Source organism: Fukomys damarensis, unplaced genomic scaffold, assembly GCF_012274545.1.
Source record: "Fukomys damarensis isolate Sample0158 unplaced genomic scaffold, DMR_v1.0_HiC HiC_scaffold_16, whole genome shotgun sequence".
In the NCBI taxonomy this organism is placed as follows: Eukaryota; Metazoa; Chordata; class Mammalia; order Rodentia; family Bathyergidae; genus Fukomys; species Fukomys damarensis.
In genome coordinates, this window is record NW_022900928.1 from 9,194,557 (window position 1) to 9,220,312 (window position 25,756).

Consider the following 25,756-nt stretch of genomic DNA (forward strand, 5'->3'; position numbering starts at 1 on the left):
TTTCATTTTTATATGCAAATATCAATTCATTCAACATTATATATTTAAAAATCCATCTTTGGGCCTTGCTCTGTAATGCCACCTGTATAATGTTTTGTGCAGACTATCCTGCTCTCTCTCTCTCTCTCTGGCAATTTCCTCGATACTACCTAAGAGAGAAAAAATTGTTTATATTATTATTCAGTTGAGAAAAGAAACTGGTGCACGCAAATCTGTCATTTTCTTCCTCTGTTAAGTGGAAAACATACATTATTAAATCCCATTTATTAGTGCGTTAAATTTCACAGGGACAGGCTCTCCATCTGTGGGAGAGGGCCTTCTGCTGCCCACTGCAGTGTTGGAAAATCTGTTTATGCCTATGAAAGACAGAATTTTATTTTTCCTAATGATGGAATCTGAGAAGTCCAGGTTCATGGCCCTGTGATATTCATTGTCTGATAAAAGATCCTACTTCATAGACAGCAACTTCTTGCCGTGAGTTCCCACAGAAAAGAAGCGAACTCTCTGTCTCTCTCTTGTGTCAGCTTTATAGACTTGCTAATCCAATTTATGAAGTCCTTTCTCTCATGACCTAAACACTTCTTCAGATGCTGCACTTCCTGACACCTTTGATGTAAGATTTCAACATAAACTCTCGAGTAGTCACAGCATTCAGGCTACAGAAGAACCACTTTCCTTATCACTCCCGGCTTATATCAGTGCCACATGTGCTGACTGCCATCCAAGCAAGAGATGACTGTCACTTCAAGGATGTGCATATCTGTGATCCTATCACTAGGCATATGTCCAAAACTAGATCCCTGGCTTCCTTTTCGTGGGCAATACCTGCAGTCTGGCTTCTGAGCAGGTGGGATTAAAGAAGGCAACCAGTGGAACACTGGAATAGGAGGAGGATACAAACTCTCAGCTGCTCCCTCGAGAAAGGCCCTGGATAACAGCTACGTCTCTCCTGTGACTCCGCTTCTTGCTGGATGCTTGTCCTTTGTGGCTACTATTCCAGCAGGACATTTCTCATTTCACTTCTGCCTTCTACCTTTTTGGCCCTTTCTCCGATTTCTCTGTTTTGGTAACGCTGCCTTCTAGTTATTCTTCTCAACGCTTCTGGCTGTCAGCCATCTCTGGCTTGGCTTCCTCTAGTTAGCATTAAGATGTGTAACTAATCCCCACATGAAATTCCCTCTCTGTGAACAATTTAACATTGTTTTTATTTTTTGTTCTCCTCAGTGGACCCGGACTGCAACATTCAGTGATCAGAATAAAAAGCACTAGGTTGAGTAACACAATAGAAAAATAGGCCAGGCAAACCGAGGGAACATATTTTAAAATTGTCTTCTAGTGTTGGACAGTTGGAGACTAAGTCTGAATCAGCCCTGCCTCTGAGGAACTTGGGCAAATTATATCACCCTTCTCTGCTTCAGCTCTGAGGAAAACTGAATTTAAAAGGCATCATTCTCATAGGCCTGTTGTGAACACCAAGGGTATTAACAGTAATTCCTGGTTTACAGCAAGTCATTAATAAATATCAGTTGTAATAAACCCACTACTTTTCTGAGCATCTTGGTGGCACTTTTGTGGCATTTTGTGTTAATTTTGATGCAGAAAACTTTTAATAGCAAAAGCCTAGGAAATGTCACAGTGTAAAATAACCTCTGCTATTTGCTTTGTTTAGTTCAGAGTCAGCTAACACCTGGAGGCTCAAAGGTTTTGTAAAGGAAAAGAACCACTGTTAACCTTGCTGACCAGACTCGCCCCCTTCCCCTGGGCTAGAATAGATGACTAGATGAATTTTAAAGGTAACCTCCCCTACCAAACAAGTGCTACATCCAGGTTGAAATTCAACTGTCTCCAGGTTTTCAACATCAGCAATGTGAACTGTGAAAATGAAATGTAACTACCTGAATGAGGTCAAGGCTGTCAAACCCTATAAAAGAGGGAGTTGTAGCCCAGTACTGGGTGGACCCAGGCACGGTGATTATGTAGGATCTACTTTTGTCAACAAACATATCTTTTGTTATTTTGCTTCCATTCTGCCCCCTCTGTGTGTCACTTCCCTAACAATTGTGGGAGTTATTTAAGCTACAAACAGATGTGAAAGTTATCTTCTTAAAATGATCTTTTAAATAGATGCATGGATAGAGTAATGGATTAGTAATGGACCAGTAAATGAAATAATGATGTGAATGAATAGAAATGTGTGGAAAAGTATCAACAACTAAATACCTAAAACAGACACATTAAAAGCAGGAGAAATGAATGCATTCTCCAACCACAGAACAATCTTAGGGCCATTAGGTCTTATGCTCACTCCTTTTTTCTTTATCCTTAGAAGGGAGAGCAGACAGTATAGTTCATTCAGTCTTCTCACACCTTCCCTGGGTATTTAAACTTTAGCTCAAATTTTTCTCTACTTCTCTTAGTTTCCCCATCAATGTCACTTTCTGTTGGAGCCCTTACATCTGTATACACCAAGGACCTAAGCAAAGAGGCCAAGAGAGGAAGAATGTGTGGTCAAGGACTATAACTAAAAAAGATCTTGGTCAGCGTTTGATCTGGGTTCAACCATTCTCTGCCCCTAAAAAGGTTGCTTTTTTATCCAAATGTGTTTGACTTGCCACTCTGTAAACATCTTGGGTCCTTTATTCCGGAAGACCTGAAACAAAATTCCAGAGTTCTTGAACACTAGGGCTCCAATCCAGGGCCTCACACACACTACACTAGGCCGGCAAACAACCACCAGTCTACACCCTGAAATGTTTCTTACATTTCTTTGTCAGTGCTTCCAGCCCAGAAGTACTCTTTGCACTAGGATTTTATTTGAAGGCCAGCACTAGAATGTGTTTTCCCACCTTTGACTCCAAATTTGGCTTATGAAAATGCTGTACCTGTTCATTACCCCTTTTCAAATTTCTGTTTACCATTGTCCCTACCCCTATTTTGCACTTTTGCTTCTCTATAGGGATGAAACCATTACAGATGCCATTTTACGTCTTTCTTCCATAAATTCACTCCTACCCACCCATCTCCTGGAGCACTGTTTGCTGCGGTCTTCCCATAGATCAGTGGTGGGGAACGTACGGCACACGTGTTATTGTGTTTTCCTTTTAAGACAAAAGATGTTAATGTATGAGTTCTTTTTTCCTAAATGAAAACCTCAGTGTTCAGGTTTACTGGAACACTGCAATACATAAGTGGATTTTGGGTTGCAGTTCGGCATCCGGTAATCATTGCTGTAGATGTTTCTGTTTCTATTCCATCCTCCTAGTCCCTCCCTGACAAGTTTTACCTGAAAAGCTTAGATGAGGTCCTCTTCCCTTTTACTCATTTAGGGTTTTATATTTTGGGTGATTTCTATCATAACTCTCAGAACTGTTTTAAAATTCATAATGTATAAAACCTTAGAGGACAAGGGCCAGTATTACTTCATTTTTTTAAATTCTTTGATTGATATACCATGGGGAGACATAATAATTATTTTTAACCTAAATGAGTTCAAATTTCCAAAGAATTTAGCTCCAGAGGTTTAATCTATATCCATCTCCTATAATATAAATAATTTAAACATTTTTTGTTCTACATACTTTTTGTTCTAAATTATCTAGGTAATTGTATTTAGAAAAGCTAATTGCAGCATCTCATGCCTGCTGTTTTAATATTATGAGAGTTGATTTCACTCTCTAAAAATAATAAGATAATGTCTGGGCTTGATAAGACACCCTTCCCTGCAACAGGAAGAAAAAAGCATTTGTTGGTTACTGCTGTAGGACAATAAGTAGTAGAATCGGTGTCGGGTATTTCAGGATTCACCTGTTTCAATCAGTCATAGAGACCTTATCAGGCAGGGTTCTTTCTGAAAACCTGCATTTTGCTTTTAGTAACCCCATGGGCCCTCGCTAAATACTAACTGATTTAGAGTGATTGGACAACTCCGGAAACGACCACTTGGCTGAGCTAGTGATCCTGAACACAGGGCTGGAGTAGGCATCGTGTATAGAGTTGTCAAAACCATTTGCGTAGGGGAAACCTGACTCAGTCTACCGAGTCTTCTCTAACCTCTGAAAAGTTAGTTTTGTTTCCTAATATTTAAAAAGTTATACCGCTGTGCACTTTGTTATTTAGAATTTCTCTCCATTTCTTAGCTTTGCAGATGGATGGTGTACTCAGCACACACCTCTCGAGGTAAAATGTTTCTTCCCTAGAAGGTTTTCCTAGGGGAAACATATGCAGCCTTTTTGGCAGCCTAATATTTATCCGATGAAATGACTCCAAATTACCCAATACATTTTTGCCATTGTGTTTTGATCTGATGACCAGTGAGTAATCATTTCCAAACATCATCTACGTGCTTGTAACCATGGACCCATAATACACCTCATTATTGTCCACACCACCTGACAGCAGAATTCAAGCACTGACCAGTTACAAAATGTAACCTGTTCTTCATCCTTTTAGAATTGTTTCCCTCCTCTGAAGAACTGTAATATAGTGAATTTGTTCATTTGCCTTCTTGAAGAGAGGGGAAATAAAGAATAAACCATGTATTTTTTTTTGCTTGATGACACACCCCTATTGCTAAAATGCCTTAAAATCTGAAAAATAGTGGCCCGATCCCCAGCAAGTATTTGCAAGGTGCCTTGGGGATGAGGCAAGAAGGGCAGGGCAACAGCGGGGCTCAATATGAGAAAAAGTATCAAAGAAGACCAGGCGATAATGGCTACTATTTATTGAACATCATTAAGCTCACGTACTTCCTAAAATGTCCTTTAATCCTGTAAGAGACCCACTAGTTTTATCATCTTACTCTCTGACTTTTATAAACCAGATCCTGACATTAGACTGGTTCACAGTTAACCCAACTAAGAGGTAACAGAACTGGGATCCAATCTCTGGTCTGTCTGGCTGGTAAGACTTGTGTTCCTTCCACTTCATCGCAAGCCCTCTGAGTTGTTTGTTCTCAATCATTCCCCCTTTGCTCTCCAATCTGCATGGGGCAGGTGGCTCTATTCATGCTTCTTGTGACATCAAACTTGCGTTCCCGATATCATCCTCCATGATCCAACCCCTACTACATACCTCTTCCTTTAAAGTTTTGCAAGACCTCTAACCCAGCACCAATGGGAAGCCAAATCTCAAGTGATGCCATTCACTTCTTTGTCATTCTGACCCTCCAGTTCCTACAAATCTTTAGGCTGTCCCCTGACTATGCTTTCTGAGCCTCAGCGACCCTGGGCTGCACTTCTGCCCTCAGACAGGAAGATCAGTCGCTAATCATACCTTGCTTCTTAGCAACTTTTCAGACTCTTCTTCTATTCAAACTGTTAGCAAAATGAACACTAAGACTTCAGAGTTGATTTTTTTCCCAGCAATTTTTTAGCATGTGTAGTGTTATGGATTTATATCTCTTAATCTGGAAGTGTTTTCCCTTTCTACTGAATGCATATAGCATTGTTTTCTGAGTTGTGCTGCATCCATTTTGTGTTTTCAAATAATATTGCCCTAAATTGGTGTCCAGTAAAATAACCATGTAGTGCCTGTCATAGATGTTCTTATAAGAGGATGAAAGAGTAAGGATGAATCATAGGCAGATGGTTTCTTTACATGGCAGGGTGTTTTTTGAGCAAGATGTGTACAGGTGATTTGCAGAGGCTCTCAAAACATGTATCACAAATTCCTTCTTTGGTGCTGTTGTTGTTGCTTTTTGCTCTAACACTTGAGCCAAATGCAGACTAGTCCCATTCGCTTAGGGGCTACTTCAGGCCATTTCTCATTTTGCTGTTGTGTACCATGTGGGCTGCTCATAAAGGTCAGTCGGACTTTTTTTCTTGGTCGGACCTTTTCTTCACAGCTACACCCTTAAATTTTGTCTTTTTCACAATACATCATTTTTTCACATTCCAGGCAGTGGACATTTTTAGTAGTTTCTCCCATTGTGGAGTGAGAGTGATTTCTTATGTTTTCTAAGATTGCTATGTAAAGTGACTAGAAAGATAAATATCCCCACTGAAAAGCTGTGCGATTGAGCCATCTAGGTCCACAGAAGACAGGCAGATGATGAACAAGCTTCTGCCAAGCCCGGGACAGCTGCATGCATTTCACAGATCACCGTGCAACCCTACTCAAATGAAGACTCACAGGCCTAGGAGAAAGCAGCAGGGGGATGGTTCCAGACAGCTGAATGTAATTACCCACTTCACCAAGAATGCGAAAGTGAAAATTAACAGCTACCGAACCGCTGGGCCAGAGAGCCCTCGTAGCTGTGCTTGTGCTAGGCACGTTCTATTTCATCAAATACAGCACAGCACCATACCGCGGAGAATTACAGTGAAAATGGCAGTCCTGCAAGGACTAGAGTGAACCTCAGGCCCTGTGAAACCCAGTCCAAAACACTCAGCCTGACCTAAAAAAAATCTGATCTGACCTTCATTCACAATAGCATGCTCTTTTGTGACCCCATTTCCCATGTCTAATCTCTAGGAAGGACTTCTGACTAGGAGACACGGTCAACTCTTCCATTCCAATCTGTCTTGGCTGTTCCATATGGCTTTAGCTTTAGAATTACAAAACCTCTGCTTACAGCTGTGTGCTACAAACAAGACCATTTCCTCACTTCCTAGTAAAATATGAATTATTATTACCTCTGACTGTGCAATGGAACTCCATTTCTGAAATGCCTCTCATATTTTCCACCAGGTTGTAGATTAGTTCTTTATCAATCCTTTTCCATGGCCTCCAAGAAGGCAAAGACTGGATGAAATGCCCATGGAATATTGATTTGATAATCAAAGTAAAGTTGCTAGTGTATAGGCTACTTCCTGAGCACAAAATGACCACATTTCTTCTAGATGGGTCTTTGAAAGTATCTCTGGATGGGATGAATGAGGAATGAAGAAATTTGTGTGGAAAACCATAAGAGTTGTAAGTTAATGACCTTATTTACACAAACAAGCAATGATAATTAATGATACAAGACTAGAAAGATCTGTTCTTACCTGGGTGGACAAAGGACAATACCGATAACATAAAATCTTTATCTGGAAGACTGGCAAAATGAGGAAAACCTGAATTTAACTCTCAGAGGCAAATTCAAGAAGGTTTACGAGTTTTATTGAAATTCCAGCTTGGGCTGGGGATTTAGCTCAGTTGTTTCACAACCTGCCTTGCAAGTGCAAGGGCCAGAGTTTGATCCTCGGTACCAAAAAAAAAAAAAAAAGAATAAAACTCATGAAATTCCAGGTAAATATGTGATTAATTAGATTTCAGTTTCATGGTCAGATGCCTGTCTGTCTGTATGTTTGTTTTGAGAGAGTCAACGAGTTCATTTTTTTACTACATTTCTGCACTGCATCACTGGTATACTGTGCACAGACACCAAACGCTATTGACTACAGAGGTCTACAAAAGGAAGGGGCAGTGACCTCTTCAGCTGCATCTTAATTTCCACAATTATTTCTGAAACTCAATCCAGGACTTTATTCCTTTAAGGCTTCAAACTCAGTTTTCTGTGGACAAAATGCAAATTCTAAAATGTAAACATTCTAGTCTGTGTATCTTTTGTACACTTTAGGTGGGAGGGCTTCCTTACTATACAGGACGAAAAATGGCATGGTCATTTGTCTATACCACTGCTCAGATGAGATTTACATAGTAAATTTCTTTTAGACTCCGCTATTACCCAGGTATAATCAGCTGCATGGTGCCCCACTAAGGGTTATTTCCACATTTTAAACCCTAGAAACAGTAAATATTATGTTCTTTTAGAAAAAAAAATACCTTTGTGGCTGGAACTAAGTTAAAAATCTCAAGATGAGTAGTAATTCCAGATTTTGCCCTAAATACAATGACAAGCATGCTTAAAAGAGCCAGCATATAAGACAAAACAAGGTGACCACGGTGGCAGAGTCTGGAGTGACAAAGCTGCAGCCAAGGATGACGACCAGGGCCATCGGAGACCGGGTGAGGGGCCCTAACAGCCTTTGCATGGAGCCTTGTCCTGTGAGGAATCCATCTCAGAGTTCTCCATCTCAGAACTCAGAGGGAGCACATTTCTGTCGGCTTTAGAAACCAGACGCATGATAATTCGTTACAAGACCCACAGAAAACGAATACACATGAGTAATTTTAATTCTAATACTCTTCAAAGAACACAAGGGCTACTTTTTAACTTTCTCCAATTACAAGAATTTTAGGACTACTTTAGCTAGGTTTATTTTTGATATTTTTTTATCTTCTGAGTAAAAGAAAGGAAACAGGTCCTTTCTCAGATGGACTGCAGCATCAGACACACTGTTATAACCGGTGAGGAGGTTTTCTGTGTTTTTCTTTCTTCACAGGCACAGGAGATTTCCGGCCCCTGCCAGTCAGGGCTCCCTGGGCTCGCCCCATTGTCTCCTGCTATCCGGGCTTCCTTGGTCTGTTTTGCTTTGTTTGTGACTCAAAGTGTGGGTGGAGCAGGAAGGATCTTGCACTTCCACTGAGCACCTGAATGAATTAACCCACGGTTATTATTTGGGACATGAGAGGTTCAATCTTAAACCTTCTGAAGGAGTCCTTTTTGCCAAACACACCATTTGTTTCAGAAATGGATATAGCGTGTGATGGTGACGGATCTTGCTTTGTAACCACACGTTGACGTTCCACTCACCTAGGAATCCACTCTTCTCATTCCGGTAGAAGTGAACTACTCAGCAGGAGGATCACCTTTTCCCACTCTACAGAATAGACATATTCAGGAAGCTCTGGGGTCTTGGTGCAAATGCAGTGATTAAAGTGAAAGGAAAATTGCAGGGTAGCTGCCAGAGGTCAGAGAAAGGCCTATCAAATTTTAAGAAGTATTAAATAACTTAAAGGGTTTCCAGTGCCCCTAAAGTGGCCTGGGTTACGGAAGTCCACAGACACGCTTTGTGTTACATAATCCTTTCCAACTTGGGCGCAGAACTGCACACTCATAATTCCACAGATTAAAATCCAAAGTTGTGGCTTCCTTCGTGAAAGTGGAAAAGGTGAGGAACACTGGGCCCACTTTCTGAACAGGCCATAGATGGCTGACAATCAGCTAGGTCTTTGAGGTATGCACTGTATTTGTCATGGAGGTTTTCATTTCCTCCACCTCACTGTTATATTGTCCCATATAACATTTGATATTTTGATATTTTAAAATCTGTTCAAATCTTCACAACTCTGATTTTTCGACTTCGGCGACCCATTCATTCAATATCATTTTCAAATCTCATACATAAAATTACCTAGCAGAAATTCCTATCTGGGAGTGCCTTGTCTGCCCAGAATGCTCTCTGCTCTGTATGCAGCTATGACTGGGGTTCACGGTGTGCAAAAATCAAGGAGGTAGTTACCCAGATTATTGTTCTACTTTCATCAAAATGTCTTTGAGTTTCCTCTGAAGTTGGTGTTTGATATTCTTGATAAATTTAATGTCTTTACTTTGCACTTAAAAGAACCATTCCCAAACCCACACTCACTTTCATTTAGTTCTTTGCATCCTTAAAACAACAGTGCTACAATACGATAAAAGTGTGTCAGCATTCTTTAGACAATGGAACACCTTTCATCACAGGAGACTGGCGTATCAATGGCTAGCGTCTATACGTAAATTTGCATTTTGTCATGGTTAGCATTTCTGATATTAGCCTTGTCAGTCCATAAAATACTGTTTTCCTTCTCAATAATACATAGTTCTAATTTTAAAAATTAACACCTTTGGGTATTGGACAGTTTCGCACGTTATATAAACATCATTTTCCTAGTAACTTAATTTCTACCCAGTGTGTAGCTTTATATGGTGGCTGCCCTTCCGGCTAGCATGGACCCGTTGTTACTGTCCCTAGATGAACTGGGCTTTTGTCTTCCTTATATTAAAGCCGTAATACAAAGTGAATCACTGTTATAAACCACACAGCCAATTATGATTCCAGTGGGCAAGAACTAGGAAATTAGGTTAGGGTGGGGAAGAGGTGAAAAAATCCTTAAACCTCCCACTGTTTAATGTGTTTCTTTACCTTGTATCCAGCAGACTATTTCTTCTCTGATTCATTGCTCTTCAAGAGCCCACTGGAGAGTTTAAATTTCTACCAGGGAAGATAATGCTGCTTTCTCTCTTATCCTTCCTGGGTATGACAGTTTCCTGTCTCTGCAATCGTAACTAAATACGGATTAAGTGAAAAAACTTTTTAAATGTGTAAATATGCGAGTGGATGAAAAGTGAAAAAAATTTTTTAAAAAATGGTGAATCCTTCCAGACCCTCCCATAGATCTCAGAAGGAAAGTGTGACTGCGGTCTTCACGACACTTCGGCCTGCAACTTCCGCCCCAGCCTGATGCCTCTCCAGCCTCACATCCTCTGCCTTCCGGCCTTTGGCTCCACTCCTCACCTTCAACTCCCTCATCTCTCTTCTGCTTTGTGGGTTTTTGCAAAGCAAAATCTATTCCTTCACCTGGAAAGCTTTCCCTAAACTCTTGTGCACACAGGGCTTGTCCTCCTTCTCTCAAACTCACCTTGCCTGTCAGCATCTTCGACAGAACCTCCTGGATTACACCACCCCGTCTCGAGGGAGTTTCTCCAGGTCCTTTCTAATTTATCACTTTGCATATTTTCTTTCTGGTGCTAATACAGTCATAATCTTCAAATAACCACTTTCTAGTTTATTTCTTTTACACACAGGCTACAAAGTTTTGTCTCATTTATTTCTAGACAGTATTTGGATTAATGAAAGGAATTAATTGGATTAATTAAGGGAATTAATGAAAGAAAAAGTGGTGAATAGATGAATGAGAACAGAAAACAGACTGTAGATAAGGGATTGCTTCCCAATACTGCCACATTTCCTATACTCTGAGGGGTGTGTGTGTGTGTGTGTGTGTGTGTGCGAGAGAGAGAGACAGAGAATAGTAAGTAGCTGATTTGGTAAACTGCTTCATTTTCCCTGTCATTTTCCTATAAAGCCCAATATTGTGAGATTGAGTAAAATGGCTCATTTCTATTGTGGGTTTCAACATACTTTCTGGTCTTATAATCTGAATGTTTCACAGGACCATCATCAGAATTTTCATAAATCACAATCAAGAGGGACAGGGAACACAGAGGTAATAACAGATACCGCAGTGCGCACACGACTGTCTTTAATCATCCCTTCATAGCAGGTAGGAACAGTTCACTTGAAACTGAAATGTGGGCACATGTTAGGAACCGTGGCAGAATGGAGCAGAGTTGGATGGTAGTTCTAGGTCTACGATTAATTAGTTGTGAATTCTGGGCCAGCTGGTCACTCCGACGGCTGATTTCCTCATTTGTGAAAGTAAAGGTGAAGCGTTAGGTCGATGGCTTTCTAACTGTGCTCTGCTGACAGCTGTCGCTTGTGCTGGGGTGTGTGAAGGGTTCCCGCTGTCTTAACCCTACTGCAATTACAGACAGTCTGCTTTTATCTGATTGTTATATTGGAGCACTGAATACATTTTTTCTTTTTAAAACATTAAGAACATTTGAAAACTACAGTGGATTATTTCTAGTACCTCATTATTTTTTTATGTTATGAAAACAAAATATATTCAATATTTAAAGGAAATAATTGAAAACCTGCTCTGTGCAAGGCGCTATGCTGTGTGCTAGCAGATGAAAAACATGCACAGATTTCATTTACAGCCCAACTCATAGTCTATTGTAACAATAACACAAGAAAAACTATATATTAGAAGTGCACAACAGTGACATAAACACAGACCTAGAAAATTCAGAGGAGGTGAAGCTCCCGGAACAAAATAAATATATATGTTGCATATGAATATATATGATACATATGCTTGGTGAATTACACAGATATTGTATATATTCATATGAAACATATATAACACAAATATCTTATAAATACACACACACACACACACACACATATGCCTGTGTGGTCTAGAAGAATGAAGGGAAATTTGTGTTTCCTAGATATGTGTCTAGTTAATATGCAGAATACCCACCCCCGTTTGATTCACAATTGGCTCACATGAGAGATAATGGGTGGAGAGCTACAATCCCTCATGTATTTTTTACTGTTTCTTGCCAATGTACAGCAGTATCTTTACAATTAAGGTGGGGCTGACAAGGGTTGTGGTCTCAAGGTGATAGATTTGTCAAACACTGCTTTAGCTCTTGAAGTGGACACTCATTTTACACTTCCAATTATAGCACAATAGCTAAGACATTCTATCAGGTTGTCCTGCTTGTTTTTGACATACTGAAGACTGAACCCAGGGCTTCACACTTAGTAGGCAAGTCCTCTACACCAAGCTACACTCCCAGTTCCGATTTTTGATAATTAACTCTTTCTGAGGATTTCTGGTTAGAGGCGGTATTTCAAACGCTGCCATATTTCAATAAATTCCCCTTCATGAGCTCAAAGATTGCTAGGAATTGGGGAGGCTGGAACAGGAGGATCACAAGTTCAAGATCAAGTAAGATCCTTCTTCAAAACAAAAAAAGGAGAGGGGAAGATGTAACTCAGCAAGGAAATCCTGGGTTCAGTCCTCAGTATCAAAACCAAGAACAAACAAGGTTCTGTCTTGTTAATCTTTTTATTTCCCCAGTGTAGCTTAGCACACCACCTATGTATAAAGTGCTCCACCACACCTGATTCAATAACATTTAATAATATACGAATGCGATCCATTGCTGTGGAGAAAGCATACCCTTATTAATAGGAGCTAAGCTGATAAGTATGTTAACTGTGCAGCTAAACACAATAAAGTTATATCATCAGGTTAGCCCAGTTTAAATATACCCCATCTGCTCAAATGAAAACAAGAAAGTATTGGGTCTTACAATTGTACTCGTGAGGGCCGGGGATTTAGCTCAGTGGTTCTGTGGCAAGCACAAGGACCCGAATTCAATCCCCGGTACCAAAAAAACAACAACAACAACAACAAAAAAAAAACAATTGTACTTGTGAAATAAGGATATTTTATGATGAGCCATGAGCGCCAACGGCATGAGAGTCATGTGTGTACATACACAAACTCAAATAAAGTTGTTGAGCTTTGAAAGTTCCTTGGGAAAAGATGTGGGACATTTCTAAAATACATATCCATATTCGGTATTCATCTGTTCCAGAGGTGGGCAAACTTTTTCAGGAGAAGACAAGATAGTAAAGCCTTGGTCTTGTGTAAGCCATGTGTTATCTGTGGAAACCATTGCCATTCTGTCTGCAACTATGGACAGTCCGCAGATAAACAAGCCTTTCTAAGCCAAACTGGAAAGAGCTGGAGCTGACACACGGAGCCATGGTTCCCCCATCCCAGACATATGCAATCACAAATAATTTTTTGTAGATGTACCTGGTTCCAACAAAAAAATGAAAGGTTTCTTTTTACATGACTTGTTATCAATATTTTCAAAAGAGTAATTTTTAAATTCTTCACTTCAAAATTTCATTTAAAGGATTACAACAGAGATGCACTCTCATTTAGCATATTATCTCAGTCGTTGTCAAAGGTAGTATTTAAACTTTTATTACAATTCACATGAAATTGATTTCATGTAGTGCACTCCATTTTTACAATAGGTTTTAATTATCACCTCCATTCGACAAATATGAATAAATAATAATGACAATGACTAGGTTTAAAAGTTTTAACTAAAAGTTCTAATTAAATTTTAAGTGTAATTTTTAGCATGCCTCATATAGCCAGTTAGATGTTTTGATGTTGGGGGAGTGGTTGGAAATCCATGAACTAACTTGATTCAGAATAACTGATTTATCTGAAAGTAGAAAAGGTTGAATTCTCAGCTCAGATAAAATTTCACTTTTACATTTTATCCATTTTGTATAATTTAATACCTGCCAACTTTTAGAAATATTGCAGTAGCTCAAGTAGAATCATTCACTGTTCCGAGTAACTACTGAGCCTAAAAATAGATTTTCTCAGAATCCTCTTCATTCCTATGCAAGGCAATGTGGTTTAGTGGAAAACAGCCTGGGACAAGAAGTAGAAGCCTTGGTTAATGAACCTGATGTATTATAAATCCAGGAGCTTTAAAACTTTGGGTTTACCAGACTCCTTAATTCGTGTCTTTGTATTATAGGGTAAATAGTATTATTTACCTCCGTTATGATAACTTTACTAATAACTACTAAAGTGCTTTGTTAGTTATTAAATGCTATATAAAATCAATGGTAAGATAACTTTGCTTTTGTAGCTAAGAAGGGTTTTAAACACTACTGCTTCTAAATGGTGGGTTAAGATTTTATATATATATATATATTTTTTTTTTCATGAGGAAGGGGAGAGCACTTTCTCAGAAATGTATTTGTTTGTGGCCTTTTCCCCTTTAAGGTATCATAATTGCCTTCAGTATGCCTTTGCCGAACAGTGTCCATCTAAGTATATTTAATGCCTAGAAGTATATGTTTGCTGTGATTGGACCCTACATACGCATTTTCTTCAATTCATTTCACAAGAATCTCAATGCTAAGTATGCAGTGGATGGGACAAAATCACAACAGGCAATTTTATTTTCAGAATCTGATCCAGAAATCAAGATAAATAAATAAATAAATAAGTAAAATGGTGCTGTCTCCATCAACCTTAGTACACAAAATAAACCAAAGAATGCATCAACATTTACCATGAAATCATTTAAATGTATTCGCAAATGATATGGTGAGGGAAACATGATTTACAACACGGGAAGCTTCTCTTAACAACCATAGACTCAAATGCACTGCACTGTAGGTCACCTAGACTAGGTAAGCAGAAATGAGCAAAGTGATCGGTCCCGAAGGTAACCCCCAAACACCTTCCTCAGATGGAGACTTTGGTAATCATCTATGACAGAAGAAAAAAAATCAGCTCCGATTTTTCTCCTCTTCTATTCTTCTTGGATGGCCATTTGTCCATTTTTCTCCTGTGATGAGTCCATTTCAATTATTTTGAAGACACTCCAAATCCACAGAGCAGCAGACTCTCCCATTCTGTATAACAAGGACACAAGAGTCAGTCAACTGAGACGCAGAACGTAAGTCAATGGGCCATCTACCATTTTGATATTCAAGATGACCTTCTGCATTTTGAAACAAGAAAGACCACAAAAGAAATTGCTACAAAAATGCTAGAGAAGGAGTAGAAAAGGAAGAGTACTGACAGAGCCCCTGAGTTATTTTCTATTCTATATGCTGTCAGCAATCAATGAAAGTCTGGGTCGTCTCCCCAGCAATCCAACTTTTCATACCACTTTTATGTTGAACTTACTCCTATTGAGGTTCTTTCAAAAAATAAACATCTGAAAGAGATACTTTTCCATTTAAAAAAAAAAGCTAATTAGAAGTATGACAAGAATATGAAGGCAAATTCAAGACGGTTCCAAATAGGCATGCATGTTAGGGATACACACACACACACACACACACAGACACACACAGATATGTATATACATATATAATCTCACATGATGGCTAGGAAGGGGACTGTGCCTATTTTGATGAATATATTCCTGGAAATTCATTAAAATCCATTTTATAAAATAATGAAATATGGCTTCAGATTTCCTATAATGAATTGGAAGCCTGATATCAAAACTTAATGCTAAGTAAAATGCATGTCCATGCCTCCTGGTCACCTAGTGCTCTGTGGGTAAAGGTACAGATGGCAGCATGACTTTGTTCTATTTGATGTCTGATGTAATTCGTTTTCTGTTGGGGCTGCATCTTAAGATAGTACTTTCTAGGAAAAAGAAAACAATCAACATTAATACCAGTACTGAAAGGCAAGTTGGACAATCTCCACGGATGGCTGAAGCTGAGCTAGGGTTTGCTGTGACCAAGTAGACAAATATTTTTAGCTTGCCTGATCATGGGAATCTTAGATGTTTTGCTAGAGATTTTGACATGGATTCATCATTGTTCTAAACTGGTTAGAATCACAGGACTTCATGGGTCTGAAGGAATCAAGGGTCACATTTATAATGTTAAAGACATATGAGGACATTTTATAGGAATTCCTCCAAAGAAAGCCAGGAAAGAATCACAATTACATGCTGTAGCAAGAGCGGGGGGGCATAATGGGCACTCTGATAATGAAACAAAGCAAACAACTTCACCAAACACTCTTTCTTTTTACTGTTGATAGTTGCATAGAAAACCTTAGTAATATTTCCCACATAAAAGAAGATAGATTTTTTTCTCTTTCTACCTTTCATTCTTTTTTTTTTCTAATGTCCAGGTAAAAGTATCTTAAATCAGCCATAAATTGGTTTACAGTCAATTGTTAAAATTCTGCTGTTTACAGGCAAGAGGAGATGGTTTTAGCCCATGTTCATTCAGAATTTTCCTTCACACAAGGCGAAGGTATGAGCCATTGAGACCTATTAACTTCCTACTAGAAGTTAGTGCATGCCTGTTTCCACTGCACCCTGTGGAACCTGTGTGCTCAGAAGCATCCGGAGGAAACCTTTGGAAAGCAGTCCAGTAACTGTTCAGGGGCTGCCTATCCTCAGGACACCCAATTACCTTGCATTTACAGGTTGTGCAGGGAGATCCAGCCATTGTCCACAGTGCACCGCTCAGCCGGGAAATGCCAGAGCTGTCCAGACAAGTTTTTCTGATGTCATAGGCGATGTTATCAGCCAGGCAGGGGTCACTGACACAGCGGGGACAACACTCTCCTTCCAAGAGAGCTGTGTACTCACAGCTCAAACTGGGGCATGCGAGTGGCCAGCAATCTACCTCCCCTTCCTGTAGAAAGATAGTCAGAAAGGATGCATCATCATTCCTGTGCAAGGTGTTCCCAAGTCTAGAAGGAAGGGGATACAAAACTTCTCTTCATGGCCTCATTAAACGTTCCTAGTTGGCACCATTATGGGTACAACTCATCCCCTCCATAGAATTAGGTCAGCCTCTGTGTGTGCCAAACATTCAAGGCTATAATTATCAATACAACTGCACATGAAGGTTCAAGGCTTGGGCTGGTTTTCTGATGTTTAGCACAGATTCAGTCAATATATACTAATAAAGTACATAGATATATAGATGGCAAGATACTTGCTAGTGTATAAACAGATGTTCATTTCTTTTGAGTTCGAAAGTGGAACCCGAAGCAATATAATATTTCAGCAACTTCCTAAACTACTAGCATCAAATTTGAAGCTAGGCATTTCCAGAAAACAACAATTTCAGACAAATTTTTGAGTGTAATGTGTGACTGGTGACATCTGCATTACAGTTCCAGTGGCTCTCCTGCATGTCTCAGCGCCTGGCACCTGTGACTCCATTGATCTGCCTAGGATAGGACTGTTTCTCTATGCAGCCTGTTCTGCTATCAATACACTCATTATAATATATGGGAACCACACCGAACTCTTCAGTCAGCATGGAAAGACAATGGGCTCTTGCAGAGATAGTTGGTGTCCATCTTGTTCACTATTATATCACCCAAAGTCTAGCATAGGCAAACTCTTGATAAATATTTATGAAATATGGCCCATATTATTCTCAAGTAATTTTAAGTTAGTGTTTATCATTTCTGTTCTTCAAAAAAAATTTTTGCCTTGGAGTCTGGGAATGAAAGGCATACTTTTGAAATTCTATGTATGAAAACTTAACATGCAAGATGCATGTCATTTCTTCTGGTGACCTCCAGAATGGAGAAAAAGAAATATAGCTCTCCAGATGGGTATGAAAACTGATGATATATTTGTATTGGACAGTTATTTTGGTACTGCAGGGACATTGTACTGAGATACACCCTTAGCCCTTTTAAAAATTTCTAAAAATTTTGAGTCTGCATCTCACTAAGTCACGAAGTCTCCCAGGATGGGCTCACACTTTTGGCTTGGCCTCCCAGACTACTAGAATTATATGTGTGTACCACTGTGCCTTTCTGGATACATTGGTTCTTGGATGGGAATTAGAAGGAAAGGGCTTTCATTCTAATTTCTGAATTATAGTCCTTGGAGTTAAGAAGAATTGAGAAGAACATATATTATTAGGTTTGTGTGAATATTCTCCTAGAGATTTTAGAAAGTCTGATCTAAATTTAAAGACAATTTCTCTGAATTTATTCTTGTAAAGTACATATAGACTCAATAGTTTATTTCAACAAAAGTTAAACCCTCAGCTAAGTTTCCATTATGAGTTTATTGAGATGGAATGCTCCATGTTTGTGACCTCTTCACAAAAGGAAAATCATACTTACTATGATAAGATAGCCTAAAAGTCTTCTCATCCATAGACACCTTTCTTCCTTCCCTTCCTTCCTCCTTCCCCCTGCTCTATTTTGGTGTGGAATACTTTGAAATGGAATGAACCAGGCTCAGAAAGTAAGCTTTTCTCTGGCCTATCTCAACACTGGTTATCCATTAGTATGCCTGTGTTAGCATCTAAAACAACCTTCATGTTTGCCCTGTAGGAAATTCAAACTCCAGCAATGACTGTGCACTAACTTTCTTCTATGTGTCAAGCATTGTATTTGTCCTCCATGTATCCTCTCTATTCTAACAGTGTCACAGACTCATGTACAAACATGTGCACCTGTGTACATTTGCAGGTAAGAGTGAGCACGGAAAGTGCTGGGCCTTGTCCAAGGTAATCACACACATGGAAGAAACAGGATGGGAAGTGGTCTAGAAATACGACTCTATCACTCAATCTCTGGCATTTCCACTATATGTCGTTACCTCTTGCATTGGAATATTTAATGATTATATCACAATATATAAAGGATTTGGCTCTCTAAGGAAAACAAGTGCCTGTGAAAGCCTAAAAGCAATCTGTCTCGCAGGATTTTTTTAAAAATCTGGACTATCTAAAAAGTAACAGCTGTAAACCAACACTGCGTAAACCAAACCTATGCCATTAATGTATTCTTTAGGATTTTCATATATCTGAATTTCTTTAGGAAGAACGTACGCCCCATAGTTAGCCACAGCCCCACAACTGTCTGCACAGCATTACAAAGAGCTGGGATCCAGAGCCCACAGGCAAATGAACATGGAGCCTCTTGCCAAGCAAAGGGCCAGCACACTGGCAGGAAGCTGACATTACCAGGCATCGACACTGCTGGCAGCTGTGGGTCCAGTTGTCTCCACTTCGATAGAGTTTGTGTCCGTTTTGATCTAAACACTGGCTCGTGACCCTGGTGTCACACTCTGGGCAGCAAAAAAGGTCCACGCTGGGATTCCGGCAATCACAAGTTGTCCGTCGGCAGAATATCTTCCCATCCTGTTTAGGAATGAGATAAAGGAGGAGTCATCAATAGAGACGATGGCACAGCCACACCGGGAGAGCCAAACCAGGTAAATACAGAGCACACGGAACAGATCTCTGAGTCCTGGACACCACCAGCTGCCTCCCGTTGCGCTCACAACAGATGCCTGTCGGCACGTTCTCGTGAACACACCCTTCCTTTTCCCGAATGCCTACAAGGCTACCCGAGTCAGGCTGTACAAGCTTGTCAGTTTCACAAAGAAATCAACAGCCTCCTTGAAAATGTTCTCAGTGTTTTCTTAAAAATCATATTTCTGAGTAAGAATTGTAGCTAACCTGGGTAGACAAAATGCTCCATTTGAGTGAAAAATCGCACTGCTATATTTTCCTAGGTTGTAACAACACCACTAGTTGGGTTCACGTGCAGTCATTAAATTTGATCCCTGTCTCAACATTTGAAAGACATCTGGCCATGCACCTATTACAGGAGAGTTAATCGAGGCTCAGAAAGGCTAAACGAGTTATCCAAGAGCATATGTATACCAGGAACTCTGGGCATAGTTACCAGATCCTGTAGTTGTAAAAGTTTCCTTTATCTGACAGCCTTGACGCTGTTCATCAGGAGGAGTCGTGAGCAGGTGACACCATCCCTCCCAAAGCAGCTCAGCAAATGGCAGACACAATACAATTCCTAGGGTACCGGCCCCGCGGGATCACAGATATAAAGCAATGAAAGCCAACAGCACCTAAGCATTAAGACTGAATATTTTTTGGCATGTCTCTTATAATTTTGACTGTGTCACTCAGCACTTCCCACCTCAGAGAACGAAGAACGTTAAATGTAAGGTAAGGCCTGTGTTCACCATTTAGGGTTATAATTATTTTTATAAATAATATTTATAAAATGAAAAATCTCAGGGTTGGAGAATGCCTTAGAAGACCCAAAACCAATCTTCTCTGTAGCAACAACATTTAAAAGTCATCAAGCCTACACGTAACTCTCCACTCTTAAATAATTTATCCCTCTGGGCAGAATTTAAAATATGCTTCTGGGTACATTTTTAAATACTGGATATATTATTATCTCTCCATTATTCTTGGTTCATATCCTTGGTAATCAATGACCTTTCAATGCCATCTACCATATTCCACCTCTTCAGCTCTTACAGGATTTCCGATGTGTTCACCTAGCTATCTCACCCCTGTTGTAAATGATTCCAATTTCTTGACTGATGCCCAGCATTTTTCCCTTTGTCTGTCTTAGCTTCTTTCCCTTCCAACAGTTCTGGGTATTTTCTATCAACATTGCTACCATCATTATCTAACACAAATTGCACACTTACTTTGTAATGCAGATCATACCAATTTCTGTATATGCATTGCCATATTTAATCCTGATTATCTGGGAAAAAATATTGACCTTCATTTCTCACATAAGGCAGCCGGGAGAGAACTAAATGTCTTCAGCAGCTGAGGGAACTGGGACTCGTGCCACTTTAAGTGCTGTACTTTTTCTCATGCAGCCTGATTTCAACATTTGCTTTCTTACTTTGGTTATGTCACAGTATTGACTTCTACTGAGCTTGATGAAGACTAAAGCCTCATTAAGCCCCGTCCCATTTTGTGCAGTTGGTTGTTTGGGGGCAGCAAATGAATGTATGACTTGATGTTTATCCCTGTTGCATTTCACCTTGTTTGCTCCATCTCATCTTTCTCGTATGCCACAGTGTCCTCTAAATGCTCTCTCTGTCACCCACCATAGACTGCCCTTCTTCACGGCTTGCTGAAACTGAACACAGGATGGACCTACCCTCAGGGTCTTCTATTTCATCCATAGCAATGCTGAATCAGAGCTTGGCGAGATAAATGTAGTGTCAGCTAAAGCGGAGACATTTAAAAGCTTTATATTCTTTACAGAAAGTGTAAGGGAAATGCTAGCTATATGTGTAATAATTAATATTCCGAGAAAAGCTTTCCTTCAAATTATATGCACTGGCTCTACTATACAGGAAGATAGGAAATCATGTTTCACAAAGACTTGTGTGTGCATGCGCGTGCACACACACACACACACACACACAGGAAGACAGGGAGAGGGAGAGATCATATGAACTAAGTAAGAGAATTCAGCTATCCTAGACTAAGAATTGTCTAGACTCCAGGAATTTTCCAAATATAGACTTGCGGTTTACAGTTCATACCATTATTTCAACTTATGAATATATTTTGTGCAGCCACAGCCCCAAATGAGCATCTGGAATTTTACTTTGAACTGACAGGAGCTAAGCAAAGCAGTGAGAGCTACAACCTGAGACCTTTTATCAGGCCAGCTTTCTCTGCCACTGTATTACTTGCCCCAAGTACAAATGGACTAGGCCTCAGGAACCAAGAACACCAAGTCCATGAACAGCATCAAAAGTGTGGACAAATTCATGCAGAAGAGGTTAATGTACTTCTAACAGTGAGACCCAATTAGAATGTCTGGTTTCTTCTTCCACGTAATTAAAAGAATGAATAAGAACAAAAGGATAGGCTTCAAGGTGAGTACAAAGCAAAGCAATTTCCCACCTATTCAATTAGGTAAAATGCTGAATAGGACCCGCTTAGCTTCTAACATGTCTCAGAACAGTGGCTGTACTCACTTTGGTTTTGAATTATAGGGTAACTATCAAGAAAATTATTTTTAAAAATGAGAGAGTCACAGGTGACTCCGTCAATTCAACAAGAAAGACTGCGATAATAAAACCTCAGCTCAGTCACAGCAGACACAAAATTTAGAGAGAATGGAGGCCACGAATGATGTGTAATCTTTCTTGTTGTGTTGTAGATTTTTGAGGCTGCTTCAGAATTTGATCACCCATCCCTAGTAAGGCAAACAGAACAAACATCATTCAAATGCCAAAGACAAACTGTACCACGGTTCTGCCTCAGAAGCGAAATCTTTTTATGTGGTTCTATCATTACAAGTTAAACTGTGATCAATTAATAAGTGCTCCAATATTAATTTGTTTCTGAATTTTAAAAAGTGGGACATAGGCTTTGTTAGAAAATTTAAAAAAAATTTATTCTTATTATTTCACAGAAAAGTATAGGCTTTACACTGTGAATTACACATTTTATTACCACATAGTTATCCCATTGATATATTTACTTCAAATTTTATATTATCAACTAATTTTTTTCTGCTACTGACTTTTGAAACTTTTAAACCAAGAAAATGGACCTCGGTAAAATTATTTATGTATACTGAAAAAAATACAAACTAGAGTCTAAATTTGACCTATTGTTTGCTTGTATAAAGTTTTGTTGGAAAACATTCTATTATACAAAACAATATGATCATCTCAATAGATGCAGAAAAAGCATTCAACAAAATTCAACACCCATTCATGATAAAAGCCCAACAGAAAATTGGAGGATGATCTTTGCCTTAACTCGATAAAGACTATCTATGAAAAACCAACAGCCAACATCATGCTAAATGGTCAAAAACTGAAAGCCTTCATGCTAAAATCAGGAACAAAGCAAGGGTTTCCACTCTTACCACTTCTGAGTTTTGGAAACATTAGCCACAGCAATTGGACAAGAGAATGAAATAAAAGCAATAAAGATAGGAAATGAAGAAGTTAAACTGTCATTTTTTGCTGATGATATGATACTTTATATAGAAAACCCAAAAAACTCTACCAAAAGATACCTACACCTAATTGACAGATCAGTAAAATAACTGGATACAAAGTCAACTCAAATTCAGTATCCTTCTTATACACAAATAACAGACTCACTGAGTCTAGGGAAGCAATACCCTTCACAAACAATAGATTGTTTCACAAACAATAGATTGTTTCAATTAGGGAACAATACCTTTCACAATAGCATCCAAAACTATGAAATATCTAGGAATCAATCTAACAAGGGAAACAAAAGATCTCTACAGTGAGAACTACAACACACTGAAAAAAAGATTGAAGAGGATATAAGAAAATGGAAAGATGTCCCTTATTCCTGGGTAGGAAGAATCATTATAGTGAAAATGGCCATACTTCCAAAACTGCTATACAGATTCAATGCAATCTCTATTGAAATCCCAAGAGTATAATTCACAGAACTTGAGAAAACATTCCAAAAATTCATTTGGAATCAGAAGAGACCTCGAATAACAAAAGCCATTCTAGGCAACAGAGGCATGACAGGGGATATGACAATCCCCATCTTGAAACTATACTGCAAAGCCACTGTGATAAAAACAGCATGGTACTGGCAAAGAAACAGACTAAATGATCAGTGGAATAGATTAGAAGATGCAGAAACAACTGCAGACATACTCAGCTACCTCATCTTTGACAAAGGAGACAACCATCCCCACTGGAGGAGAGATGGCATCTCTAACAAATGGTGTTGATAAATTGGCATTCAACTTGCCAAAGGTTAAAACTAGATCACTGTCTTTCACCACACAGTAATATCCAAGTGGATTACAGATCTAAATATTAAAATACAAACACTAACTTGCTGGAAGATAAGTTAGGTAGAACTCTTGAAGATATCAGCATAGGAAAAGACTTTATGAACAAATCCTCAATAGCACAGGAGCTAGCACAAATTATGAACAACTTAGTTCTCATCTTTTTAAAAAGCTTCTGCTTTGCCAGAGAAATCACAAGCAGATCTAAGAGACAGCCCACAGTGAGGGAAAAATTTTTTACTGGCTGTTCCTCAGACAAAGGTCTACTATCTAGAATATATAAAGAAGTCCAGGGTTTAGCTCAGTGGTGCCACCACCTGCTCCAGAAGCACAAGATACAGAGTTTGATCCCTGATACATACATACATACATATATATGCTAAGTAGAAATGCAAGCTCTGGGGATCGAACTCAGGACCTTGTGCTTGAGAGGCAGGCGGTGGAACCACTGAGCTAAATTCCCAGCCCAAAATGCAAATTCTTATATCCCACCCTATACCTACCTACTGAACTGGGGGTGAGTTCACTGATCAAAATGTCAAAAACCCTCCAGGGGAGCCTGGAGCAAATGAAAGTTATAGACCCAAGGATGGAGAAGTAACATAGCCCAGCCAACTGGGGGGTTAGCACAGTATAACAATTTCTTGAAATAAAAAGGCAGGGTTGGAACTAGAAAATTGAGTCAGGGAAAAAGAAATGAAATGCTCTACCCTGTCTGGACCCCACAAGTTTTCATTACTACCAAGGAAAGGCTTCAACTGTAAATCAAATCCACCTGCACTGGCCAAGCTTTACACTGAACTCCAGGCATCTGTGGACATCTTCCAGACTCTTCTTTTGACATTAAACACTATATAAAATGAAACCAATTATATGAAGCCAAACTATATAAACATGAAACCAATATAACCGATGTACTGACTCGTGAGTAGAGATTGGTCTTTTAGAATAGCTTCGACTCTGCTTCTCTCGGTACTTGAGCCCGGATCATTTATTGGCTTGTGTGATTCTTCTGTTGTATGCTCTGGTTTTATGTGACATCAAAACAGATATGAATGAAAATAGTTCTTAACCTAATCTTCATTTTATAGCCTTTAAGATGATGTCATTCTAACCATCCATTTGGATGCTTAAGAACTGCAGAACCCTTTATGAAATTGCAATAGGATGCTCTCAACTGCAAATGACAAAAAAAAAAAATGAAGAAGATCACAATTTTTTTTATGAGGATGATTTCCAGAACTGATTCAGAGTCCTTAATTCAGGATCTAGAACCAGGTCCTCCTCATCCTCACCTCTGGGAAATTCCGCTATAAGTGCAATGACTGCACCTGAAAAACAAAAACACTGACAACAAGATTTATGTAGAGACATGCCTAGACTTTGGTTCAGAAAAGGAGAAAGAGGAGGTACATCTTCTTAAGGGAATAAGACTGCAAGAACTGCTCCTCTCCTGTAGCATCTCAACCTCATTTCTGGAAATCTTTGGAGGTGCTTTAGGAGTTGAAATGGAGTAACTCAGAATGCTTGCCTTATTAACATAGTTAATTAATGAAGCCCTGGGAGTTTTGAATGCTTGTTAGGTCCCCTGCTTTACCATGGACTTAAATAAAAGCTTACAAAAGAAGTTTAGTCTCACACTACTCAATGCTCCCCCAAAGTCCCTTGTCTATTCGAGGGACTGGTGACCTGGAAATGTGACCTGGGAAGTAATACTTTCTAAAAGAATTTAGCAAAGAATATATCCCCATTTTGCTGGTAGAACACAAAACCTCTTCCACTAGCCCTTTTCCACTATTCCACTCCAGCCCCCCATTTTCTCCCTCCCTCTTTTTTTTTGAGAAACAAAAATTAGTCTATTAAAATTTCAAGCTACACTGGAAAATTTAACACAGTCTTCTTACATACGTGTACTAAGTTCCCATCATGAATGTAATCATTACATACATCAAACATATACTAACAAAAATTAAAAATAAATCAAAACCCAAATCCTGGAGATGCACATCAGGATCAGGTGTCAGAGTGTAGAAAGTGTTCACCGTTACAGTCTCATCAGAGACAAGCTCCTTGGCCATATGTCCAGGTCCCACGGGTT

General features: G+C 39.3%; 1 protein-coding gene across 1 annotated transcript in view; it reads right to left on the reverse strand.

The window, feature by feature from the left end:
• Positions 1-12,487: 12,487 nt before the first annotated feature.
• The window catches only part of Nell1 (neural EGFL like 1), a 675,311-nt gene continuing 662,042 nt past the window's right edge, over positions 12,488-25,756 (reverse strand). Inside the window, exons 16-18 of the mRNA XM_033764069.1 lie at positions 19,032-19,208; positions 16,500-16,724; positions 12,488-14,966 (exon numbers count right to left, since the gene is read on the reverse strand). Coding sequence (XP_033619960.1) covers positions 14,916-14,966; positions 16,500-16,724; positions 19,032-19,208 — 453 coding nt within the window. The 3' untranslated portion in view covers positions 12,488-14,915. The remainder of the gene's footprint in view (positions 14,967-16,499; positions 16,725-19,031; positions 19,209-25,756) is intronic.